Source organism: Carya illinoinensis, chromosome 9, assembly GCF_018687715.1.
Source record: "Carya illinoinensis cultivar Pawnee chromosome 9, C.illinoinensisPawnee_v1, whole genome shotgun sequence".
NCBI lineage: Eukaryota > Viridiplantae > Streptophyta > Magnoliopsida > Fagales > Juglandaceae > Carya > Carya illinoinensis.
In genome coordinates this window covers 35,550,393-35,573,841 of record NC_056760.1, presented here as the reverse complement: position 1 = coordinate 35,573,841, position 23,449 = coordinate 35,550,393, and the positions used below count along the sequence as shown (strand labels likewise).

At 36.3% G+C, this 23,449-nt stretch overlaps 3 protein-coding genes and 1 long non-coding RNA gene across 7 annotated transcripts; 3 read left to right on the top strand and 1 right to left on the bottom strand.

The window, feature by feature from the left end:
• Positions 1–2,089: 2,089 nt before the first annotated feature.
• On the top strand, positions 2,090–4,752 carry LOC122277039 (protein FAR1-RELATED SEQUENCE 5-like). The gene is made up of 4 exons (XM_043086922.1): positions 2,090–2,164; positions 2,450–2,584; positions 2,671–3,642; positions 3,733–4,752. The coding sequence occupies exons 1-4, from the start codon at positions 2,090–2,092 to the stop codon at positions 4,750–4,752; spliced, it is 2,202 nt and encodes a 733-aa protein (XP_042942856.1).
• A 1,903-nt stretch (positions 4,753–6,655) lies between these two features.
• LOC122275996 lies at positions 6,656–9,451 on the bottom strand. The gene is made up of 2 exons (XM_043085399.1): positions 7,274–9,451; positions 6,656–7,166 (listed from the first exon to the last, which is right to left on the bottom strand). The coding sequence occupies exons 1-2, from the start codon at positions 7,442–7,444 to the stop codon at positions 6,825–6,827; spliced, it is 513 nt and encodes a 170-aa protein (XP_042941333.1). The 5' UTR covers positions 7,445–9,451; the 3' UTR covers positions 6,656–6,824.
• Positions 9,452–9,646: 195 nt separating this feature from the next.
• On the top strand, positions 9,647–11,355 carry LOC122275997. The gene is made up of 2 exons (XR_006228729.1): positions 9,647–10,207; positions 10,992–11,355. It is a non-coding gene; the product is annotated as an uncharacterized LOC122275997 (long non-coding RNA).
• A 2,357-nt stretch (positions 11,356–13,712) lies between these two features.
• Positions 13,713–19,351, top strand: LOC122275995 (nuclear transcription factor Y subunit B-1-like). Of its 4 annotated transcripts, none has more exons than XM_043085398.1 (8): positions 13,713–13,864; positions 14,058–14,288; positions 14,382–14,511; positions 14,735–14,740; positions 14,859–14,933; positions 15,107–15,157; positions 19,112–19,188; positions 19,269–19,351. In XM_043085398.1, the coding sequence occupies exons 2-7, from the start codon at positions 14,071–14,073 to the stop codon at positions 19,163–19,165; spliced, it is 534 nt and encodes a 177-aa protein (XP_042941332.1). In that variant the 5' UTR covers positions 13,713–13,864; positions 14,058–14,070; the 3' UTR covers positions 19,166–19,188; positions 19,269–19,351. The 4 variants fall into 4 exon arrangements, with proteins under 4 accessions (XP_042941332.1, XP_042941331.1, XP_042941330.1 ...); XM_043085396.1 differs by having other exon boundaries at positions 13,715–13,864; positions 14,859–14,939; XM_043085397.1 differs by having other exon boundaries at positions 19,112–19,351.
• The last annotated feature ends 4,098 nt before the right edge of the window (positions 19,352–23,449 follow it).

Below are 23,449 nucleotides of genomic sequence, written 5' to 3'. Positions count from 1 at the left end.
TCGATTAGATCTTGAAACTTCCTAAAAAAGATAGCCATCTAAGATACTCGTCCAAAGTGATAATTCCTTCCAAGACAACTGCCTATTCAGGACTGATATTTAGCACACTCGAAATCATTAGAGAGGATCATGTAGTTATACGATATTCATCATTGCCTATATAATTGAAAATGAGAGGCGATTAAAGGTAACTTTGGATGACCATAAATATTTTATATTTTTCCTTTCTAAACATTAACGTAGGCATCATAGATGTCTCCAACTCTCCAGCACATCGAGCCCCTATATGCTTCCTTTGATACAGGTTGGTTGAGAACTTGAGACCATCAGCAGTGGTGCAAAACACACAGAGCTTTATTTTTTATTCATTCAATACATTGCTAATATGAAAAATTTTCGCACCAGCTATACTAAAAGCTAATTAGTGTTTTGATTTTTTTAACGTTGTAATAGATTTTATTATAGAGTTCTTCTCCGTATAGGCAGATTGCGCACCAATTTGCACACCACTTGCTGACGTGGCAGGTCAAATTTAAAAAAAAAAAAAAGAGGCAGAAAAAGAGGAAAAACTCTATCTGCCCATTTCGCGTCTCCCTCCCGTAGCTCCCGCTCGAAATACGCGAGGACCATGCAGCACCTCCGTCCTCCACGACCACCTACTCCGGCTTCCTCCACCACCTCTGCCATCCTATAAAAAAAAAAAAAAAAAAAAAAAAAAAAAAGACAGAAAAAGAGGGAAAACATCTCCCCTGCCATTTCGCGTCTTGCTCCCGCACCTCCAGCATGAAATACCCAACGACCACGCAGCACCTCCGTCCTTCGTGACCACCTGCTCTGACCTCCTCCACCACCTCTGCCGTCCTATAAAAAAAAAAAAAGACAGAAAAAGAGGGAAAACATCTCCCCTGCCATTTCGCATCTCCCTCCCGCACCTCTCGCACGAAATACGCAACAACCATGCAGCACCTCCATGGTCTGCGACCACCTGCTCCGGCCTCTGCGACCACCTCTGCGACCACCTCTGCTGTCCTAAAAAAAAAAAAAAAAAAAAAAGGAGACAGAAACTCGATCCTGGCTCTCACTTGATCAAACCGGCTTCCTGAAAAGGTAATATTTTCGACATTTATAGTTTTCATGTTTATTTGAAAAAAGAATGTAACTTTGATCATTTTTGTTGCTGAAGATAAACGAAATACTAGTTTTTGTTGCTTTTGAATTGTAAGTAGCTAAAATCTCCCAAATTGACTGTCTTGGTTGCCACAAAAAAAAAGAAGTTAAGAAAGAAAAAAAAAGGAACGAAAAGTATTTGTGCTTAGTATTGAGAGTACAAATGGATGAAAAGTATTGGCTTAAAAAGTACACACATAACCAACTATTATATTAGGCATCTAAGGAGGTCTGTTGTATAATTTGATTGTGACCGTGTGCATATAATTTTTAATCTAGTATGCAAGAAATTAAGAAGTATTGGATTTTTTGACTCAAGAAAGTGATTAGATGTAATTATTCAATTTTGGACAACTATATAACTACATATATAACCTATATTCAGATTTTACTTGTCATCAAGAGTTACCACCATGCATCTTCCTATATATAGATCATTAATTCTGGTTAGGATGTATTGAAAATATTAAGTGTAAGTTCATTTAAATCTGATCAGTTGAGAAAGCTAATCATGTGCTTATGTGTGGATTATTAATTGGGAGTTGGGTGCATGGAAGAATTAATCTATGCTTTTGTTGAGATTCACAGCCCACAGGACAATTGGGCTTTTTAATCAAATCATAGTATACCTACCACTAATTTCTTTGTGGTATAATTTTTAATATATGGGTTTAATAAAAATATATGGTTTTTTAATACACTAGCATACTTTACTTGATTATTTCGGTAATGCACAATCTGAGTAAAGATGTTTCAGATTTAATTATTGAAACATCATTATTACAACCGTGGAGGTAGGATTCGCTACAATTACCCAAACTAGCTCACATGTCACCAACATGTTTATTATTAATAGTTACTAAGGATAAAGGCTGGTGTAATTTATAAAAGATGATTTATAATGTTGTAAAATTTTCATTAGATGGAGAAAGGAAATGAGCATGCGTCTCCTATAACACCGATGACCACAGATGCTTCCTCAAATCCACCCACCCAGGTATTCATTGATTAACACTGCTTTTTCACTTTGAGTTAATTATAATGAATGGTTTTGTTCCATAAATGATACCAAGACCATTCAATCTACTCGGGTCAACACCTCCTCTTGCTATTCCATCAACCAATCTACCAACCCAGGTGATGTTCTTGTTAAATCTCCGGATTGGCTTTTGTTATAATAATGTATGTACTTTATTTTGTTTGTTTTCATAGCCTCATTTTTAATGGTTTTGCATGTAATTCCGGAACAATTGACACAATCCACTGACATTGGTTATGTTAGGTGATACCAATTTTGCCCTTTGTAATGGATTTCTCAAACTATATGCATGGGCACCATCCACCATTGGGGTATTCGTGGTTACCACCACCCTTTCTGGATCGTCCTGATACCAACCCATATACATGGACTAGTCAGGTGATAACTTTACTCATTAAACCGTCGCACTACTTTTTTATCATGGTTGTAATCGATTTAATTGCTTCATTGGGTGCAAACTGCAGGGAAACCCACGACCTCCAACATATTCATCACTTAGCCCTCCGATTGATTTACACTCCGCAAGTTCAAGTAATGTTGATGAAAGTGAAGATGCCATGCCTGCCTCTACGCCCCATGGTATTGATACTGTGCATATCGAGTTAGGCGATACTGTTCATACCGAGGGGGTCGATACTGTGCATATCGAGGGGGTCGATATTGTTCATACCAAGGGGGTTGATACTGTGCATACCGACGGGAATGATATCGTTGAGGAGCCGAAATTGGATATGGTGTTTAATTCTGAGGAGGAGTTACTTGGTTATTATAAAAGATATGGGCAACAGTGCTGTTTCGGGGTAATGACACAAAAGAGTCACAGACTTGAGGATGGGAGCCTTAGATATGTGACATTGGGTTGTGCCCGTGGTGGGAAGGCTCGGAATCATACGTCAAATGTCATTAGGCCACGTCCGACTTCAAAGACTGACTGTAAGGTTAGGATAAATGCTACGTTAGAAAAAAGGGTGTTGAAGGTGTCGAGTGTGTACAATCACCATAATCACGGCTTAAGTCCCCAAAAGTCGAGATTCTTTTGCTGCAATAGAGAAGTGAGTGAATCTGTTAAAAGAGTGTTAGATATAAATGATCAAGCTGGGATTAGAATGAACAAGAGTTTCGGCTCTCTTGTTCAAGAAGCAGGTGGGTTTGAAAACTTACCATTCAATGAAAAAGATTGTCGGAATTATATAGACAAGGCACGGCATCTTCGACTTGGGAAAGGAGGTGCTGGAGCCCTCTGTGAGTATTTTGCCAGGATGCAATATAAGAATGATGGATTCTTTTCATTAATGGATATGGACGATGATGGACGATTGAAGAATGTATTTTGGGCGGATGCACGAAGTAGGGCAGCCTACAAATATTTTGGTGATGTCGTCACGTTCGACACGACGTATTTGACAAACAGATATGGGATGCCGTTTGCACTGTTTGTTGGTGTCAACCACCATGGCTAGTCAATTCTGTTGGGGGCAGGTTTAATATCCAGTGAGGATACTGAAACGTTTACTTGGTTATTTCAGACTTGGTTGAACTGTATGGATGGTGAAGCTCCAAAGGCTATTATCACGGATCAGGACAGAGCCATGAAAAATGCAATTGCGCTGGTCTTTCCAAATTGCCGACACTGGTTCTGCTTATGGCACATATTGAAAAAATTATCTGAGAAGCTAGGTGCACATGGTGCATACAAAACAGGGTTGAAATCTAAGTTGCTCAACTGTGTGTATGACTCTCAAACAATACAGGACTTTGAGAGTTCTTGGGATGTGTTAATTTCCAAGTACAACTTGCAAGAGAATATTTGGTTGAAGAGCTTATATGCTGAGCGTATGTGTTGGGCTCCAGTATTCATGAAAGATGTTTTCTGGGCGGGAATGAGTACAACCCAACGAAGCAAAAGCATGAATGCTTTTTTTGATGGATATGTTCATGCCAAAACAAACTTAAAAGAGTTTGTTGATCAGTTCGATAATGCGCTGAGGAAGAAGATTGAGAATGAAAATGCGTCGGACTTCCAATTATTCAACGTCACTATTCCTGTTGTCTCTCCCTCTTCACTTGAGAAGATATTTCAGAATATCTACACTTGCAACAAATTTAGAGAAGTTAAAAAAGAAATCATAGGGATGCTTGCAACTCTTTTCACTTTACACCGAAAGGATGGGGTAATTGCAACATACCTTGTAAAAGATGAAGTGGATGTTGATGGTTTCATCAAGGAGGTGACCCACAAGGTATACTTTAATGAGGCGGAGTGCGAGGTGAAGTGTTCATGTGCCTTGTTCGAGATGAGAGGCATATTGTGTAGACATATATTAGCCATTATGAGAGTTAACAAAGTCCGTTCAGTGCCAGAAAAGTATATACTAGATCGATGGCGGAAAGATATTAAAAGGACATACACTCTTATACGAAGTAGTTATGACATGGTTGATCAGAGGCCTGAAGTTAAAAGGTGTTCCCGTATCATCAAGAAATGCTACGAAGTAGCCACAAATGCTGCTTCATGTGATGAGCATACTGAGGACATGGTAGTTTAGTTAGATGCAATGAACATAGCATACAGCACCGCTAAGCCGCCCTTGAAGGTTGCAGTTACAAATGTCGAGGGAATAGAAGGTGGGAGTTCTAAGAAAGTATTGAGTCCCCTGGTAGTTAAGGGAAAAGGCAGACCGCCATCTCTGAGGAAAAAATCAATGGTTGAGAGGGTTAAACCCACGACGAAGAAGCAAAGTCAGAAAGGAAAACGAAAACAAGTATATAGTTGCCCCCCTTGGTTATGAACATTTTAGGTAGTCGAGATTTTTTGAGTAATATTTTTTTAAATTTTTTATTTTTTTCTTTGTAGCCGCATGGAATAGAAGGCGAATCCCTCTCCACTTGTAGGTCACTATTTCAGCAAACAGATGTTGGGACACAACACTTGAACCTCGTTCAGGTTACATACGCTGTTATAATGCTAGGACAATTCCCATTAATGCTTTTAAGATGCTGTTTTAATTCTTCTATATAGAATGAAGATGTGTGCTATCTAATATTTTGATTATGTATTGTTAGCCGCATCAAAATACATCTGAAGTGTTGGACATGAGTGTCACCGAGTTAGGCTTTGCAGTGAATGAGACTCAAGAAAGTGTAAACCGTCTTCTTTAATGATGTCATACTTAGGAAATGTTGCATCGACTACCTCAACTGCTTCAAAGATTTTTAACTGTTATGTTATGTTCACAGATGCAACTTAAGATGGATGGAAGCCAGCCGGATAGCACGCCTGGGCCACAACCGTGGCAATAAGTCACTTGACGTGGTTTGTATCTTGAATGTTGATGAAATCCAATATTATTTCTAATTTAGCTTAGTTATGGGGAAAAATAAATCACTTTCTAATGGGGTGTGTGTACATGCATGTTAATCTAGTAGATTTGGTTTGCTTTGCTTTCAGTTCGAAAATGGGTAGCTTCATGGGAGTTTTGTACAAAATTAGGAAGCTGTAGGCTTGAACGACATTGAATTCGAGCAGCTCGGTGTACAGTTATAGGGTCATTATGTAAAGGGAGAATTTTAGTGGATCCACTCTTTGTAAATGCCCAACTTTAGATGTACAAATGTTTTTGTTGTATGGTTGGTATTGAGAAGATGTAATTATTTTTTGATGGGCGGTGAAAGCGTATGTGTTGTAATTATTTATGGGTGGTGAAAGCTGCACACGTTGTAATTATTTTTTGTTGGAATTTTTGGAAGTGAGGGGCTAATATGGTTTTGTTGTATTGCTTCCTGCTTTTTTAGCAAATCTGGAAAGTAGCATGTATTCACCGTATGATGGATCATAATATATGAATGACAATTGCTTTAATTGAAAAGCCAAAAATTCCAACACAGGTTATAAAACCATGATATTTATGGTTGAGCCGAAATTCTGTTTCAGATTTGTAATTACCCCTTGTAGTTAGAGAGTAATGCAGGTTTTACTTGTGGTTTTAGTTAAGGTGTACAATTAAGGTTGTTTGTTGTATTTGTAGCCGAAATTTTGAGGTTGTATTTGTAGTTAGAGAGTAACGGCTTTTTACTTGACCAGCCGAATGCTACAATTGCCCAGGTTGCACTCTCACTCATACAAGATTATGGTTGATCAAGGACTCATAGGCCACGTTCGTGATGGAATTGCCTTTAATGACACAAATAATGTTTTCTGGGCAGCAAAACTGCACATGTTAGTAACTAGCCACTTCATTAATGCTACCTAAAGGTTTCTTCCAGATTTGATGGGTACATTGTCTCCCAATCATATAGACAAGTCAGCTCCCTTTTATGCTTTTTTCAAACAAAACAGGCACAACATCAAAGGCTCACATCCATAAAAACAATTATGGATCCAGGAACATTCAAACAAGGCAAATGCATTTATAGTACTACATGAACATAAAAAATGGCCGGATGCAATTCTAAAGCCTAAACCGATACTTGTCAATATATACAATCAAAGGCTTTTAATCAAAAGTGTTGTCCCACATGTTCCAAAAGGACCTAAACATTTATAGTACTTCTAAATAAATTCCAGATTCACTAGTGGGCAGATTTATACAATTAGATGCTGTCCAATAAGTCACTGTGATCAAGTCAAGTATAAATAAAGTAATATAGGGATCGCCCAATAAATACGCAGATGTGGACGTTCACACCGGACTCCCGAGTCCCGCTTGACAATTTTGCCATGTATTTTTCGTACCTCTTCCATCCAAGTTCGAGCCTCTTGCATCCAAGTTCGAACTTCTTCCTCTCTTTTCTGGACGTCTTCCTCTCTTTTTCGAACCTCTTTCTCAAAATTTCGAAGCTCTACCTGCACTTTCCTAAGCTCTTCTTCCTTCCGACACATCTCACCAAATATTTTCATCAGTTCATTTTCGCTTGCCTGATCACTATCTGCCCATTTGAAATAGTCGCAGTGGGGTAACCCCTGTATATTCCCAGAATCATATTGTAAATGTAACAATATCACAACATTTAGTCAAACCAAAATGCGTACAAGAAATATGACAAGAACTGAATAAAAAATAAAAGTACCTTCTTATTGTACTTTGAACATCCAAAGAATGCTCGACCTGGGTTCCTTGGTGTATTTGATGTTCTAAGTGAAGCAGGTGACCCATAAGTGCACATTGGGTTGTTTCTCAAAGTATGAATAGTGAGTTCAGATGAAGAAGCTGACGATGCAACCTTTTCTGGTTCAGACATGTTCCCACTGTGAGGTGGGAGTAAACTGTTGCTAAAAAAAATTGGTTTTCATTCACTATGGTCTGTTGGGGTTTAGACTCCTTTTTTTAGAGAAGAGAGGTGGAGTGTTGGAGTGTTTGTGCAGATTAGTGAACTTATATTGGAAACAAGATAATGCATGAAGTTACAACAAGTTAACTATTTAATGAAAACTAGCATTAATCTTCTAAGTTGGTCCTGCCCCACTACTTCTATTATAAGAGGAAGATCATACATGGGCTTTTCTGCATATGTGTGGAGGTCAATATTTGCAAAAAAGGATCAAAGGTTTTAATAGATTTAATCATATTTATGACTGGAATATAAAAGGCATTGGTTATTCTGTCTCCAGGACTTAGGACCAAACAGTTTGAGAAGCATTGGTTATTCTCCCAGATTTGACAAGGCTATTTTAACTCATAATTGGGATTATTTCACTGTGCTTCCCATGAAACAATAAAATTTTCAAGAAGGAAAAAAACTACAATTTTACAAATCCTACTCCACTTTCTACTTTATGGTTTTTAAAGCTTCATTTCTCATATATTTTCAAAGCAATTACCATGCAGATGGATTTTACGCTTCCACCCAAGATGAGTTTTCAACAAGATTTAACTGAAAAAGCAAATGAATTAAGGAACCGCATCTGCATTACATGCAAAGAGCAAAAAACATTGGCAACAACTATACATCAGGTAAAATGGAAATGGAACTACTTTTCTGAAATGTTTACAAATGGAACTACTTTAAACACAAACTCTAATCAGGTTGTTTCATGAATAATTTCATGAAATAATAGGAATCATGTGCCTGCTTAGTGGGACACAATTGGTTGGAAACAGAGTGGATATGGGTGGCTTCAAGCATAGGTTAAGAACAGGAGCAAGTGTTCAAGACATTTGTTCACACATGAAAAGTGAGACACAGGCCCTTCAAGACTTAAACAGTGTCCTCCTTCCAAGCCAAGAAAATGACTTAATGGCTACTATATATTATAGTACTTCTTAACATACTGCATGCTGTACACCTAAAATGATTAAACCAGTTCATATAAAAAAAATGATTAAAATAGACTTGGGTTTCTATTTTCACTTTTTGAGGCTTAGAGTATTTTGGGGGTAAGGATGAACACTTAACCCAAAGATAACTTGAAACCCCCAAATATTGCATCCCGATTTCATTAAAACTAAAACAGAGTGGGTGAAAAGTGAACAAATCTTAACCCTCTCACCTCATAAAATCAACTAAAACCAAGACTATTAGTTCCATATCTATTGAGGAAGATCCCGATACCATATACATGGTATTAGTTTATTCATCCAGCAAGTCGTAGGGATTAACATCCTGCTATTAATCCTTCTAAAGCTAATTAAGATCCAAGTTACTTAGATACACCATGAACAACTTGAACAACTTCTAGATGCGTGGCATTGACACAAAGTAGATAAAGAAGAAAAAAAATTAATAGCAACCAGAGAGTCCACCAGTTCCCACATACATGCTTCTATACAGATTATATAGCAACCAGAGAGTAGCTTCTAAACTAGCATGAAACTACTACTCAGAGAGAGAGAGAGAGAGAGAGAGAGAGAGAACTTGTCAAGCACGATAAATCACGAAGAAGAAGCAGCGACACTCCTATTTTGGGTTAGGGTTTGGAACCCAAATATACGCGGTAGTAGTGACTGGGAGAGAACAAGGAGAGAAAACCGGTCGAGAGGGGAAACGTCTTTCTCAGAGAATGGGAACAGAGGGGGAAAGGAAAACGGACGGGAGGGGAGAAGTGTTTCTCGAAGAATGGGAACAGAGGGGGAAAGGAAACCGGATGGGAGGGGAGAAGTGTTTCTCGGAGAATGGGAACAGAGGGGGAAAGGAAACCGGCCGGGAGGGAAAACGTCTTTCTCGGAGAATGGGAACAGAGGGGGAAAGGAAACCGGCCGGGAGGGGAGAAGTCCTTCTTGGAGAATGGGAACAGAGGGGGAAAGGAAACCGGCCGGGAGGGGAGAAGTCCGCCGGGAGGGGAGAAGTCTTTCTCGGAGAATGGGAACTCTTGGGGAAGAGAACAGAATGGAGAGAGAGAGAGAGAGAGAGAGAGAGAGAGAGAGAGAGAGAGAGAGAGAGAGAAAGAGAGAGAGAGAGAGAGAGGAGAAGTGTTTCTCGGAGAATGGGAAGTCTCGGGGAAGAGAACAAAATTCATTCTCGCCCAAACAAAACACCACGTTTCATTTAGCCACGTCAGCAATGGTGCGCGACTTCGTTTGCAATACGCCTACAAGAAGACTTTTCCTTTATGTAAAGAGAAATGCTACTCCCACCGCTCTACCCTCCCGCTCCTCCCTCCCGCTTGACGTGGACAGCCTACGTGGTCTGATTTTAAATAATAAAAACACAAAATTTGAATCCAGCCTTCTTCTCTCCTCTTATCGATTTTTCTTCCTCTCTCCCAAACCCATCGTCTGCAAGCCAAACCCATCGATCTTTCTTCGAATCCCATCGTCCGCAAGCCAAACTCATCCAGTTTTCTTCGAATCCCAGCAAGCCAAACCCATTTACATTTTTGTTGGAATCCCATCGCCTGTGACTTCGCAAGCCATCCCAGTTCCTTCTGAGAATCCATATCGTCTTTCCTCGACATCGTAGAAGCCTTCCCGTCATTTTCTTCTTCACATCGTTACCCTCATACATAGAAAATGTTCATGGATGGAGTCGCTTGCTACTAAGCCTCGTAGACGGAGTACCCACAAGGTGATTTTTTAAAATATTTTACCCTTTTATATTTTTGGGGTTGTGATTTTTGAATGTCTTTTTTCTAGGTTTATTTTTCTGAGTTATATGAATAATATGCATGAACATTTGCATATTATTCAAGCTAGTTGTTGCTAAGAAGAGAATGCAGGAACATTTGCAATCTTTAGGCTTCTATTTGTATTATGAGCACACCCTGTTTGATGAAATGTCTCTGTTTTGCACATCGTAATTTTGGGGCTGGTCTTTGAGAGGGTTTGTGCCAATTCGTGTTTGAGACGGTTTGCCATTTTTGTTCAAGAATGCCAGTCAATCGGGCCGATTCTTTGAAGGCATTTATTATTCATCGCGATTAGTGGTTTGAATTTGTTGTATTACTATATAGAGTTACTGTTGGATTTCGGCCATACCAATTCCCATGTACTATACTCTTCTTGCTTGCTATAAAACTTGTGCGATTGTCTGGCTTAAGAATTTATTTGTAATCAAGGTTTTGGTCGATTGATTTTGGAGGAATAGGTTGTACTGCTCTGGTAAAGGCGCCAGGGGCCTAATATTTTTCTGAGATAATCTGCAAAAAATGAAACCAGGGGTTAATTCCTACATTATTGTTTTTTTTATATATGAAAATTTTGATCTTGCTATCCATGCTAATTTAAGGCATTCATTTACCTCTATTGTGGAGATTAAGGCTTACAATTTAAGTACTATCATATGCATTGTTTGATTAATATTTTGTTGCTTACAGTTTAGAACATATTTCACCCTTTGCTTTTCTTTTTAGTGAATTGTTCAATTCTGAAGCTCATATTGGTCGTCATTTTCAATTTGGGATCAGCTTGTGCTACTTCTGGTATAAATAATTTCTTTTGGCTGCTACTGGAATCTGAGGTGAAAGCTGCCAATCTATGCAGATCAAGCGCTTGTAAATTGTCAGGAATTTGTATTTATGTAAAGCAAACTGTTTTCATTTGTTACTCATATGTAGAATAAACCATGAAGCATTTATATGCGGTAAGCACAAATGTTGCTTGGATATCGGGGTACACTTTAAATAACCCAAGTTTGTGACAGGATTCTATATTGCTTAATATAAATCTCTCATCCAGTAGTCTGTATGGATGGTAGTATCTTTTTTCCCCTTCAAAGTTTTCCTTGCTCATTTTGTTAATTGATCAAGTGCTGGTTGAATGAGGTGGTTTTATGTTTTGGTTGTATGCATGTTTTCCGTAGTGTTTAAAAATCCCAGAAAATGCATGGATGGTATAATTGGAGCATGTGCATGGTAAAAACAAAGTCAAGTGGGATTGAGATGGAGAGGGCAGGAGTAGAGAAAGCCAGATATAAGCTAGTTTGCCTTCATCGAAGTAGACATTTCCTGGTCAAATGCATGTAGGGAGCCGGCGGAGGTTTGTTCTAAACTGGGAAAACAAATTAAATGAGTAAAAAAGGCCTTATACACGGGATGGATGTGCAAGATGCAAAATATTTAATCTTTGTAGGCATGGAAAATCTAGAAGGAGGGGACACCTTTGCATGAAAAAAGAAAGACCAAGGACATTTTTTCAGTCCAACATGATATGAATTAATACTATCGCAAAATCACTAATAATGTATAATTAAAAATTAGAAAAGTGATTGTCATTACAAAAAGTTATCATAATTTACGGAAAAAGTTAAATGTCATTACAAAAAATGATCATCTTCAATTAAGATATATTCATCTCCACCAAAAAATTGATATCTCCACCAACAATGAAGACCCCAAAATAATAGCAGTCATCACAAAAAATTACTTCGGCAACTTCCACAAAAACAATATCCAGCTCTATCAAAACTGCATCATTTATAATTGAACGTGTACATCATCGTCTTGGTCCACTAGATGCAATCGAGAAAGCTGCGCGAAAGAACGTTGAGATAGTAGTAACATTAAACACAAAATTATAAGCATTGAAATGCAAAAGAAATTGTTAAAAGAACCAACATTTTAAGATATGTCTTACCTCATCACACTCATTATTTGCAGGTTCTACCTCATATTCATAATTTGTATGACCTACTTCATCATACTCATATTCTGCACCTCTAAGGCCAGAATCCATTGCAAGTCTAGCCTTCAAATTATCTAGCAAGCTACAACCATATTCTAATAAATCATCATTTGAATTAGAATATGTAGTTAATCATATTGAAATAAATCATCATTTGAATATGTAGTTCATCATATTCAAATACTAATAAAAATAAGTTTTAAAACTTCAAAAACAAGAGCATAGGCTGTATTACTCATTCCCCAAAAAACAATAAACACAGGAAAAAAAAAAGGAATTATAGGTTGCTGTATATCTCAAGGAATTTTTTGTTATTTTCCCTTTTGTATGAAGATCTTAAACTTAAGCATAAAGATCATCCCCCCTAAAGAAATCCAATGAGCTGAAATTGATTAAGTGTATTGGATTGCATTTACACTTCTCTACCAAACATTAACAAATATTATTATGGGTCCACGCATAATTGATTATTATAGTAGTTTATAATAATTTTTATGAGAAATTACATACCTTTTATATTAATTTTTATTTCTTTCTCTTTTCCGGTGGCATGTTTTTATGTTTCCTAAACCTGAGGCCAAGACGGCCATGGACAGACATATTTTCTGGTCAAATGCAGGTAGGAAGGTTTGTTTTAAACTGAGAAAACAAATGAAATGAGTAAAAAGTGCCTTATACATTGGATGTGTAAGATGCAAAATATTTTATCTGCAAGATCAAAGTTTCAGTTTTTTTAACCCCAATCATTATACCCCATCTCTCTCGCCCTCTCTTTCTCTCTCTCCGATCTCCGTATGAATGCCATGGTCATTTCTCTCTCTTCAATCCCTCCGAAATCCCTTTTCGCTCTCTCTCTCTCTCTAAGAATTCCTCCATTTCTAAATCTCTCTCTCTCATTGACATCTCTCTGTAGAATGCCTAAAGTTATTTCCTAAACACCATCAAATTATTAAATTGAACCCAATATCAACAAGATAATCACATCCACAAAACCCTAATGTAAGAGAAAATGATAGAATGTTAAAAGTAATACCTGGAGGTCAAAGTCGCTGGGAAACACACAGAAATGAAAAAAAAATGCAATGAAAAGTCTTGTTGAGGCTGATCGGTAGAGCTAACCCAAAAATGAGAAAAGTCCATTTACGTTTTTTCCATTCGTTTCCTCTCCTCTTCTTCTTCAATTTTTTTAAATATAATAACACGTGGCATGCCACGTCGAGCGGGAAGGAAAAAAAAAAAAGATCAATCAGGTATCTTGTGGATGCCGATGCCGTCGTTGCATGTACTTGGACGTCGGGGCTAGAAACGCAGGTAACCAGAAACACTGAACACGTGGACGGCGGTGTAATCAGGTATACGAATACAATCCCGTACAGAAACCGTAGGGAGACCATGGAAAAGTAAAAGAGCGACGGTCAAACCATATTAATATTTTTTTAATGTAAAAAATATCTATATAAGAGAGAGAAACCCAAAGAAAATGAACCCAAACGGACGGTGCTGATAAATCTGTCTCTCATCTCAGTCGTCTCCTTTCTCCTCCCTTCTCCAGCGTCCGATCTTAAGCCATCCCGTCCTCTCTCGCGCTCGATCCCAAACTTAGGTACCATCACCACGGTTTCCCTCGCATTTTTCATTTTCTATCTGGCACGCACGCACGCACGCACGCAGAGACGCCATGAAATTCTCCCCCCCGAGCCCCCCTCTCTCTCCTCTAGGGTTTTGGTGCCACCGAGGGGCTTGGGGTTTCTGGTCCCCACTGACGATGTCGTTTTGTGATTGGTGCTGTGTACTAGGGTTTTGGCTCGGATGGCCGATGCTCCGACCAGTCCAAACGGAGGAGGCAGCCTCGAGAGCGGCGAGCAGAGCCCCCGCTCCAATGTTCGCGAGCAGGACCGGTTCCTCCCTATCGCCAATATTAGCCGGATTATGAAGAAGGCGCTCCCTGCTAACGGAAAGATCGCCAAGGATGCCAAGGAGACCGTGCAAGAGTGCGTCTCTGAGTTTATCAGCTTTATCACCAGCGAGTATGAAATCGTTGATCTTTTGTTTTTCAACTTATTCCTTGTATTGTTCTTGTCTTTTGTGTACAATCGATGTGGTGGTTGAATAACGTGTAGGGCCAGTGACAAGTGCCAGAGAGAGAAGCGGAAGACAATTAATGGGGACGATTTGCTTTGGGCTATGGCTACTTTAGGGTTTGAAGACTACATCGATCCGCTTAAGATTTACCTGTCCAGATACAGAGAGGTAATTTTTAAAAATGACTGTTTGAAACCTTAGGTTTCTTTTGTTTTGCAATTATATTGTTTAATTGAAGTGAGTGCCTTTAGCGAGGAGCTAATTGTTTGGACATTTATTTATGATGCATATCCTTTTCGTTTAATTCCTTAGCAATGAGTATCTGTACAAGTTTTGACTGACGGAGTTTTTTTCTCCCTTTCTTATTTCTGGATTTATGGGGTTGCTGCAGATTGAGGTATGTTAAATTTATATTTTACATGGCGTGGCTGGTAATTGAAATTTCCTTTGTATTTTGATATTTTGATTTGTCTTTAATTCTAAATATTGGGTTTTGCTTATTATGGCATTGACAGGGTGACACCAAGGGGGCAGCAAAGGGTGGAGATGCACCTGCTAAGAAAGATGTTCTATTAAGTCCAAATGTGCAGGTGGAAGTAAGTTTTATGCATCTAGCTAGGCTTTTATTAGTTGAAATATGGATCGTGCTTACTTTTATGGATTGAAATTCATATGCAAAGCTACTTATAAAAAAGAAAAGAATCCGTATGAAAAGCTTTTCATAGCATCTTATGGTGGCTGTTTTTGGTGATGAATATGTTAGATTGGTCGTCAAGGTTCTTTCTCTCAAGGCATGAATTACTCTAATTCTCAGGTAATCTCTCTCTCTCTCTCTCTCTCTCTCTCTCTCTCTCTCTCTCTCTCTCACACACACACACACACACACACACACACAACACACACACAAACTCACTCACAATCACACACTTCACGGAACTTGTCCTTGGCGAATTATCTTTTCTTGTGTAAATTCTAAGCTAAAATACTTTCAGTGGATGATTCATGGTTGATGAATATTCTAATTTTTTTCTAAGTACAATAAAGGGCTTGTATGGGAAATGGACAAGCTGGCTTACTGCTAGTAGATTTGTTGTGGTATGATAATTTATAGACTTTGGTTTTAGTATGCTTTGAAACGATCTTTCTTTCATTTACCAATACTAACAAATTATTATTTGCTGACAAATAATGATAACTTTTTTGGGTCTTTGTTGCACTGGGCACATAACTACCGAACGTTTACCTGGAGGTTAAATCTGTTGAACATCAGTTATCAGTTTAAATACATTTTTACACAGGATTAGAAGATATATAGCTTATGGGGAGACATGGTTATTCTGTATTTATAAGCTTATAAAAATATGGGTTTCGTAGTTCACACTGTATTTTGTGAAAACTTTAGGACTTGAAAGTACTTGTTTTGAACTTAGTTTTACCAAGCAAGTTAGGGAACTATTTTTTGTAATTAACTCAGAATTTTGTTCAAAAACGGCAAAAGGCATAGCCTGAGTACACAAGTATACAAGAGGGAAGCCTAAGTAGTAGTAGAAAAAGATATGAGAAAATTATAAAAACTCAATCCATTAAACTCTATAGAGGCTGCCTAAAGGAACAGAGCCTGAACAATGGAATTTTAGGTCTCTCCATTGTTGCTCACAATCGGCTGTTGGTAACTATATTGGTAGGTGTGCATGCTAGATATTATGATGCTGTATGTACAGATGTAATTTGATATTGCAAAATTATACCAACCATTATGTTTGGTGATTGCTTTTTTCCATTCAAAAAATCTCTTGATCTACTATGCCTATGTAGGGGAAGAATGTATTAGTGTTTTTTATGTTACATGATAGGTCTGAGTGAGTCCTAAAATGACAGAATATATTGTGTTATAACATCTAGATACTGGAGAATATCTAGAGCAATGTTTGTATTTGCATAGTTCTGATAGATATGTACTACTTATCACCTTGGAAGTAAACATTCCAGTGTTTGGATCATTTTTCATGCTATGTGCAGTACTTTTGTGTTTTGCACTCCAGGGCACAATGTATCAGCTATTATTATTGGAACATGACTACTTCACCCTCCCCCTGGTGCGGGCAGGGGTGAAAAAAATTTTGGTTGCAATACTGTAGATTGCATGTTAGGTTTGAATATTGTCTAATGTCGCATGCTGTTGATCTTACTTCAGGAAGCTTTATGTTGTGAAACTGAGCATATGGCTTTTAATTTATTCTTTGTACATCCTTTCTCTTTCATGCTGTTTTGATTTCTTCTTTACTCTTTTCTTCTGCCTCTTTTGATAATAACAAAAAAGTATGATTGTTTTGTTTAATAGCAATAGTGTTCTTGCTTGATGAAGCTAATTTATGTACCTAGGTACGTTGTACACACTTTGAAATCTTTCTACTAGTGAACTGTTGGGCTGCCTCAAATGACAGCAGAGGCATATGAGGTGCTCATAAGAAGATCTATCACTTTTTAAGGAAGTGACATTAGCTATAGCAGTCTAGAGGGGAATATTTATTTGTGCACTTTTGTTTGCTCAATGAAATAATATTCTTTTTTATAATCAGAATTTTTGCAAAAACTCATGCTAGCTTATCAAAAATAAAATAAAAACTCGTGCTAGAAAACTGGGGCTTACTCCAAAAACTTGCAAAGAAGAGACCAACCAAGCCATAACAGCTTGATTGACATAGTTAAGTTACCTGCCAGTATGATAAGTAGACAACTAATACCTCTAATTATTGTATGGTTTATACCCTAAAAGCCTATATTTACCTTGACATGCACTTCTAAAACCTTTTTCCTTTAATCTGTGTAATCTTTGAAAGGATAAAGGGCCCAGTACATTGCATATTAGTTAAAAACTGTGTCTTTGGTACAATTGAGGTACGTGCTTTTTTAAAGAGAGATTGCTGAGATACTGATAAAAAAATAGAGATTGCTAATGCATGTTGCATCTCTTTATCTTGGCGAATTCTTGTAGGCATCTCTCTCTCTCTCTCTCTCTCTCTCTCTCTCTCTCTCTGTGCATATAGCAAAACAATTTGAAAATAATAAAGTTCATCATGGCCTCTTGATGAACATGCAAGGCATCTTTGTAGTCAAGAGTTTTTTTTTTTTTTTTTTTTTTTTTTGGGGGGGGGGAGGGGGTGTGGGGCTGGGGAGGGTGAGAGGTGAACCTTTATCTGATAGCTCCAACAAGTACTGATGAGTACCAAAACTCACGAGATTTATACTTTATTAGAAGACTATCTTTAATCCAAATAACTCGTATCGTACTTTTAGCTCATACTAATATGTGGTTGATAATTTAAATCTGTCAACTGCATTGTTGCGTTGTGTTGCAGTCATATGCCTTCTTGGCACAAACAATTTGGAATCAATCTTAAAGAACCCAAGTTCATTTTTGGCTAAAAGTGTTGCAGATAGATCAGGGTTGGTAAAATTGTGATCCTAACCAAGATTGGTGAAAGGGTCTTTAGGATGAAATCGAAGATTTTATGATTTAACAAACAATTGAAGATACCTGCTATAACATGGTTTGTATGATCACCCATTAGACAATCGAAAACCTTGATTTCTTAGGGAATTGGTATCGTAGCTCATAAGCACCATTCCAAAAAAGAAATTGCCACCTGTTTTTTATGCTTACAATAATGTTAAAACATTTGAATGGTCTTTAGTATTGGAATCCTAAAAGAATTCCACCATTATACTAAACATCTTAATTTTGCCATAAAAAATTGAGATCTTAATTATATAAGGTTTAATTGTGATCTATATCATTATGGGATTTTAAGATCGTAAGATCATAAGGTTTAAGATCTAGATTGGGATTTTAATTGCCATGAGATCGTTTGATATTTGACAGAATTATTGGTGCATTTAATTGACTCAAGTTCACATGCTTTGAAGTTGTGTGGTGTAATTTGTGAAGCTATGTCCCTTTGGATTGTGAAAGCATTGCATGGACATGTGTCCAACTTTGGGTGTGTACTAGGTGAAATTTGATCATATAGGAGAGTCTGATAGAGTCCTATTAGGGAGTCGGGACTAGTCTTTTGGGATATCATGCAGGTATAACTAGTGCATTCTGGGTGGTGATAAGTGATATCAGAGCCTGCATACTTGGGCTATTCCTTTCACAATCCCTTTGGATTGTGAAAGCATTGCATGGACATGTGTCCAACTTTGGGTGTGTACTAGGTGAAATTTGATCATATAGGAGAGTCTGATAGAGTCCTAGTAGGGAGTCGGGACTAGTGTTTTGGGATATCATGCAGGTCTAACTAGTGCATTCTGGGTGGTGATAAGTGATATCAGAGCCTGCATACTTGGGCTATTTTTTTTGTGTTCATTAAAATCTACGATTACTTATAAAAAAAATCATGAGAGCCAACCTATTAAGCAATGCAGTGTAAGGGCACTATAGTGTAACAGGCCTTGTTGAGCATATCAAGGATTTGAGTGGGAGTGATGTGATACCTCTGAGATTGTGTGGATTGTGAAAATGTTGTACGGGCAATGTGCTAAATTCCAGAGTACCATTTGGAACGAGGATAAGCGATTCTAGGAGAGGATTGATAATGACTTATTCCAAGTTATTGTTTGAGGAATTATGCGAATAAAACAAGAAGTCATTGTTGTTTCTTTCTTTCGTTGTTTTTTCTTGTGATTTTCTGCTGGCTGATAAATCATTGTTGTTAGTTGGTTTTAATATCTACATACTGGTCTCCTGTAACGTTTGTAATCTCAGGTGGCCCAACATCTGATGGTTCCCATGCAAGGCACTGAGCAGGCATCTGGCTGATCTTCGTCCAATATCAATATTTGGTATCCTACTTTAGGAATATCTTGTTCAGTGCCACATCATTATCAAAACATTATTCTTATGTGTGTCACTGACATTTTAGGGTTATTCTGGAACTCGTCTCCAGGAGTATGGCAGGTAACATTGTATATTTACGTGTCTTAGAATACAATGAGTATTTGAACAGAATATTTGTAAATTTTTTTTTTTTTTTTCATGTCATTTTTAGACCGCTTTTTTTAAAGATGTCATGGAAATGATTATGAAACCTTAATGCTTTTTTCCTTAAAGGCCCGTTTGGTTACACAGATGAGATGAGATGAGATATTTTAAATAGTAATGAATAAAATATTTTTATAATATAATTTTGTAATATTAATTTTATATTGAGATTTGAAAAAATAAAATTATTTATTATATTTTGTATGGAGAATTGAAAAAGTTGTAATGATGAGTTGAGATGAGATAAGTATTTTAGTTTTGTGTAACCAATCCGTTATGTTCCAATGATTTGAAGCTGACTTACGATCCTGAAAAGCCTTTGAAATTCCTATTATATTTAGGGTAATGATACACTTACCACTCTTTTACCACTATTTTACCACTTATAGTGTATTTAATTTTTTATCATTTTCTTTTAAGTATTTTTTTAATATCCTTAGTCATTAAGAAAAAATTTTAAAAATATATAATTTTAGTGATAGTCACTTGCTTAATCATTAAGTAAAAGAAAAATTTTTAAAAAAATAAAAAAAATTAAAAAAAGTGGTAAAAGAGTGGTAAAATAGTGATAAGGCTATCATTATTCTATTTATCCATTTGACTGTATAACAGGTACCTTGTTTTTAGAATCTACTGAGCAGTCCTATCGATATGTTATCTGCGATTAGGCTCTTAGAATCTTTCTAGTAGGACTGATGTAATGGCAGAAAATACTTATAAAAAAAAAACTGATGTAATGGCAGAAAATACTATTATTGTAACAATATGCACCCTTTTCCCCCCTTATGTTATATTATGGCTGTATAAGAGAAAATTACGCTCTAATTCCTCAAATTCACTATTTTCATTACCCAAACTACTGGTCAAGCAACAAGAAGGGTAATCTCGGTAAATCTGCCATACAAAGAGTCGACTTCAAAAATAAAATATTTGGGAATGCTGATAATTTTTAGTAGATTTTTGTAAATGATAAAGAAAATAAACAAAAGATTGGATGATTGGAAAAAATAAAATAAAAAATACTTTCTGAAGCATGTAAAACTATGCTCATCAGAACTGTAGCAAACACCATCCTTCTATATCAAATGTCATCAAACATACTTTCAAAATCAATCTATAAAAACTGAATATTAGTTTTAAAAATTTTTGGTGAGAAAAATCAAAAGATAAAAAATACAAGTTTTGCCTCAAATCATGAAAAATTATTTACAATCAAAAAAAGATGGAGGACTAGGATTATGACTAATGGAAAATATGAACATTAGCGATCTCAAAGGTAACTGACTCGAGTCTCTGGAAAGGAATACTAAAGACTATACCTTAATTGGAAAAATGTATATGTTTCAAAATTGTAAATAGTTTGTCTGTGAGAGATTGGCTAGACCCTTGGATCCCGACTCTGGGAAATTTCAAACCTATTCCTCTAATTCACACAGCTGACCTCTCGACTACTCTTAGAGTCTTAGATCTGATTCTTCAGAATAACAGATCTTGAAATCTTCCAATATTAACATCTCTCTTCCAACAAGAAAGCATCAGTGAAATTCTCAAAATTTCTTTGTCCCTCTCCAATCAAACTTTGAATTGCCCCATTTGGACCAAAACCCAAAATAGGATATTCTCAGTCAAAAGTGCCCATCATATTACTTCCAATATTGAAAAACTCTAGCAGGGAAGCAATCCGGGATATTCCAATTAAGATCATGACACGTCACTATTTTTTCATCCACTTAACGATTAGATCTTAACAAGGAATTAAATTACAACTTATATTTCAAAGATGAGGAGCAATGTAACAACTATAAAATAAGGCTTGGTTTTGGTTATCAAATGCCAAATTATCTCATCTTATCTAATTATTATAATTTTTTAAAATTTTTACACAAAATATAATACACAATTCTATTTTTTCAAATTTCAAAATAAAATTAATATTAAAAAAATTATAGTATAATAATATTTTATTTAATTTTCAATAAACATGTCATCTGAATTGTGTAACCAAATGAGACTACTCTTAGATTTGCTTTGATTGATGGTTAGCTTGACCATGCTTGGTATTTCTCTAAAGCATTGTTGATCGCTTGAATTGACTTTTTTTTTAATTTTTTAAAAATAATTAAATCATATATAAAAGGAATGTGAGATATTGGAGAATAATCTCTACTGGTTTTTATACCTTTTAGCTTCTGCAATGCCTCTAATTTAGATAATAGTCTCTAGAGAACCTCTATGTACAAGTTGAAAAGAAAAGGTGAGATAAGATTACCTTACCGAATACCCCTTTGTACTTTAAAAAATCTTTTTAAAGATCTGTTAACAGAGAATACAAAAGGAAGCGATTGAAATGTATTCCTGGACCAGATTTATACAGATGAGTTTAAAATCCAAAACTCTCGTGACAGCGGAAAGAGGCTGTGTGGTTGCTTGCACTGCGGTTGGGTGCATATTGCAGCATGCTAGGGACCACCCGTCTATTGTTTTCGCATCCTTTTTTTATGACCTGTCAGATCGCCTTAGAAGGGCCTTTTGGAAGGGGGAAAAAGTTGGCACATTTGTTGTTTATTGGTTTCTATTGGGCGAGTCGTTTGTGTAGCAAGTGCAACCTTTATCGACCTGATGAGTTCTGTTATTGGGTTTTGAGGTCTAAAGGACCCTGTTTTTTCTTGAGATTATAATTTATATATATGAAAAATGATGGTATAGTCTCAAATTTGTCCATTCATATATTTTTATTTTTTTAAATTATTAAAAAAATGATTATTAGTAAATTTTTATTTATTTATTTAATGGTTAAAGATATTTAAAAATTATTTAAAACAAAAAAAAATGTATTTGCTTATGTGCATCCTAGCATAATAGCATTGTCTTATATAGAGGGAGAACCTCTAGGAAGAGATTCATAAAAAAATTACTTGAGGTAGAATGATGTGGTCTATCATATTTGTTTTATGATAATGCAGGCTTTATAATTTAATGCATTATATTAAGTTACGCCACTTTCTTAAATTATTTTTTTGTGAAAATATTTTACAAAAAAATAATTTCAAGACCAATTATTTCTCATATATATATATGGAAAAATGATCTATAAAACTAATTTACAATTCTAAAAAATGAATGTTAATTTTGTAGAATTGAAATTTATTTTTAATGAAGTGACGTTCATGTATTTGATTGATTATAAAATGAATTATAAATAACAAAAATTTTATCCATCATCTCTTACATCACACCCTATATAGATTTTTTTTTTTTTATCTTTATAACTTTTTCTCTTAGTTCTTGCATTGACAATGGCTATTGTCAAGTCCAAAGTTTAACTAAAATATTTACCTTTTGACCATATCATCAATTTTTAGCTAGATAAATCTACATTGGACTAGTCATTTTAAAGTCTTAAATAATAATATAATATTATATATTTTAATAATAAATTTTTAATATAATCTCATATCAGCTAACACTATATATAAAACCAAATGTTTGACACCATATTCATAAACACCATCGCAATACCCAAATATACATGAACGGAAATATACTCATCCCAATACCCAAATACGCAACACCATTGCAATACCCAAATACAGAAACCATTTACCCAAATTGTGATTTTCTTGTGGTGGATTTGTAGAGGCAATTGCACAACCTTTTAGACAACGATTCACTGGCAAGGAAAATGGTACAATACATCAATGGTCATTGTAAAGCAAAACACAAGACGATTCAATCACTCGATGAAAAGAAAATAGGAGAAAATAGAAAGAGAAAAGGGAGAGGAAAGCCTCAAAGAGAACGAACAGAGAAGAGAGAGAGAAGCAAGGAAGAGAGATTATCGTTTAAGCTGGAAGACAACAACAACGTGGACGATCGACAGAGAGAATGGGCTTGCGGGTTGAAGAAGAGAAAAGAATGACGAAGAGAAATTACTTTGTGGATTGAATAAGAGAAGGGAGCTTTCGGGAGAAAAAAGAAAAGAACGAGAAAATGAGGAGGTTTCGAGATGAAGAAAAAGAAAAAAAAAGTAGAGAAACAGAGAACGAGAGGTAGATAAAATAA

Coding starts and splice junctions, on each gene's coding strand:
- LOC122277039 (XM_043086922.1), top strand. CDS start 2,090: ATGGAGAAAGGAAATGAGCATGCGTCTCCTATAACACCGATGACCACA. Junction 2,585..2,670: donor CATATACATGGACTAGTCAG/GTGATAACTTTA, acceptor TGCAAACTGCAG/GGAAACCCACGACCTCCAAC. Junction 3,643..3,732: donor GGATGCCGTTTGCACTGTTT/GTTGGTGTCAAC, acceptor TGGTTATTTCAG/ACTTGGTTGAACTGTATGGA.
- LOC122275996 (XM_043085399.1), bottom strand. CDS start 7,444: ATGTCTGAACCAGAAAAGGTTGCATCGTCAGCTTCTTCATCTGAACTC. Junction 7,167..7,273: donor GTTCAAAGTACAATAAGAAG/GTACTTTTATTT, acceptor GGGAATATACAG/GGGTTACCCCACTGCGACTA.
- LOC122275995 (XM_043085396.1), top strand. CDS start 14,071: ATGGCCGATGCTCCGACCAGTCCAAACGGAGGAGGCAGCCTCGAGAGC. Junction 14,289..14,381: donor ATCAGCTTTATCACCAGCGA/GTATGAAATCGT, acceptor AATAACGTGTAG/GGCCAGTGACAAGTGCCAGA. Junction 14,940..15,106: donor GTCCAAATGTGCAGGTGGAA/GTAAGTTTTATG, acceptor TGAATATGTTAG/ATTGGTCGTCAAGGTTCTTT.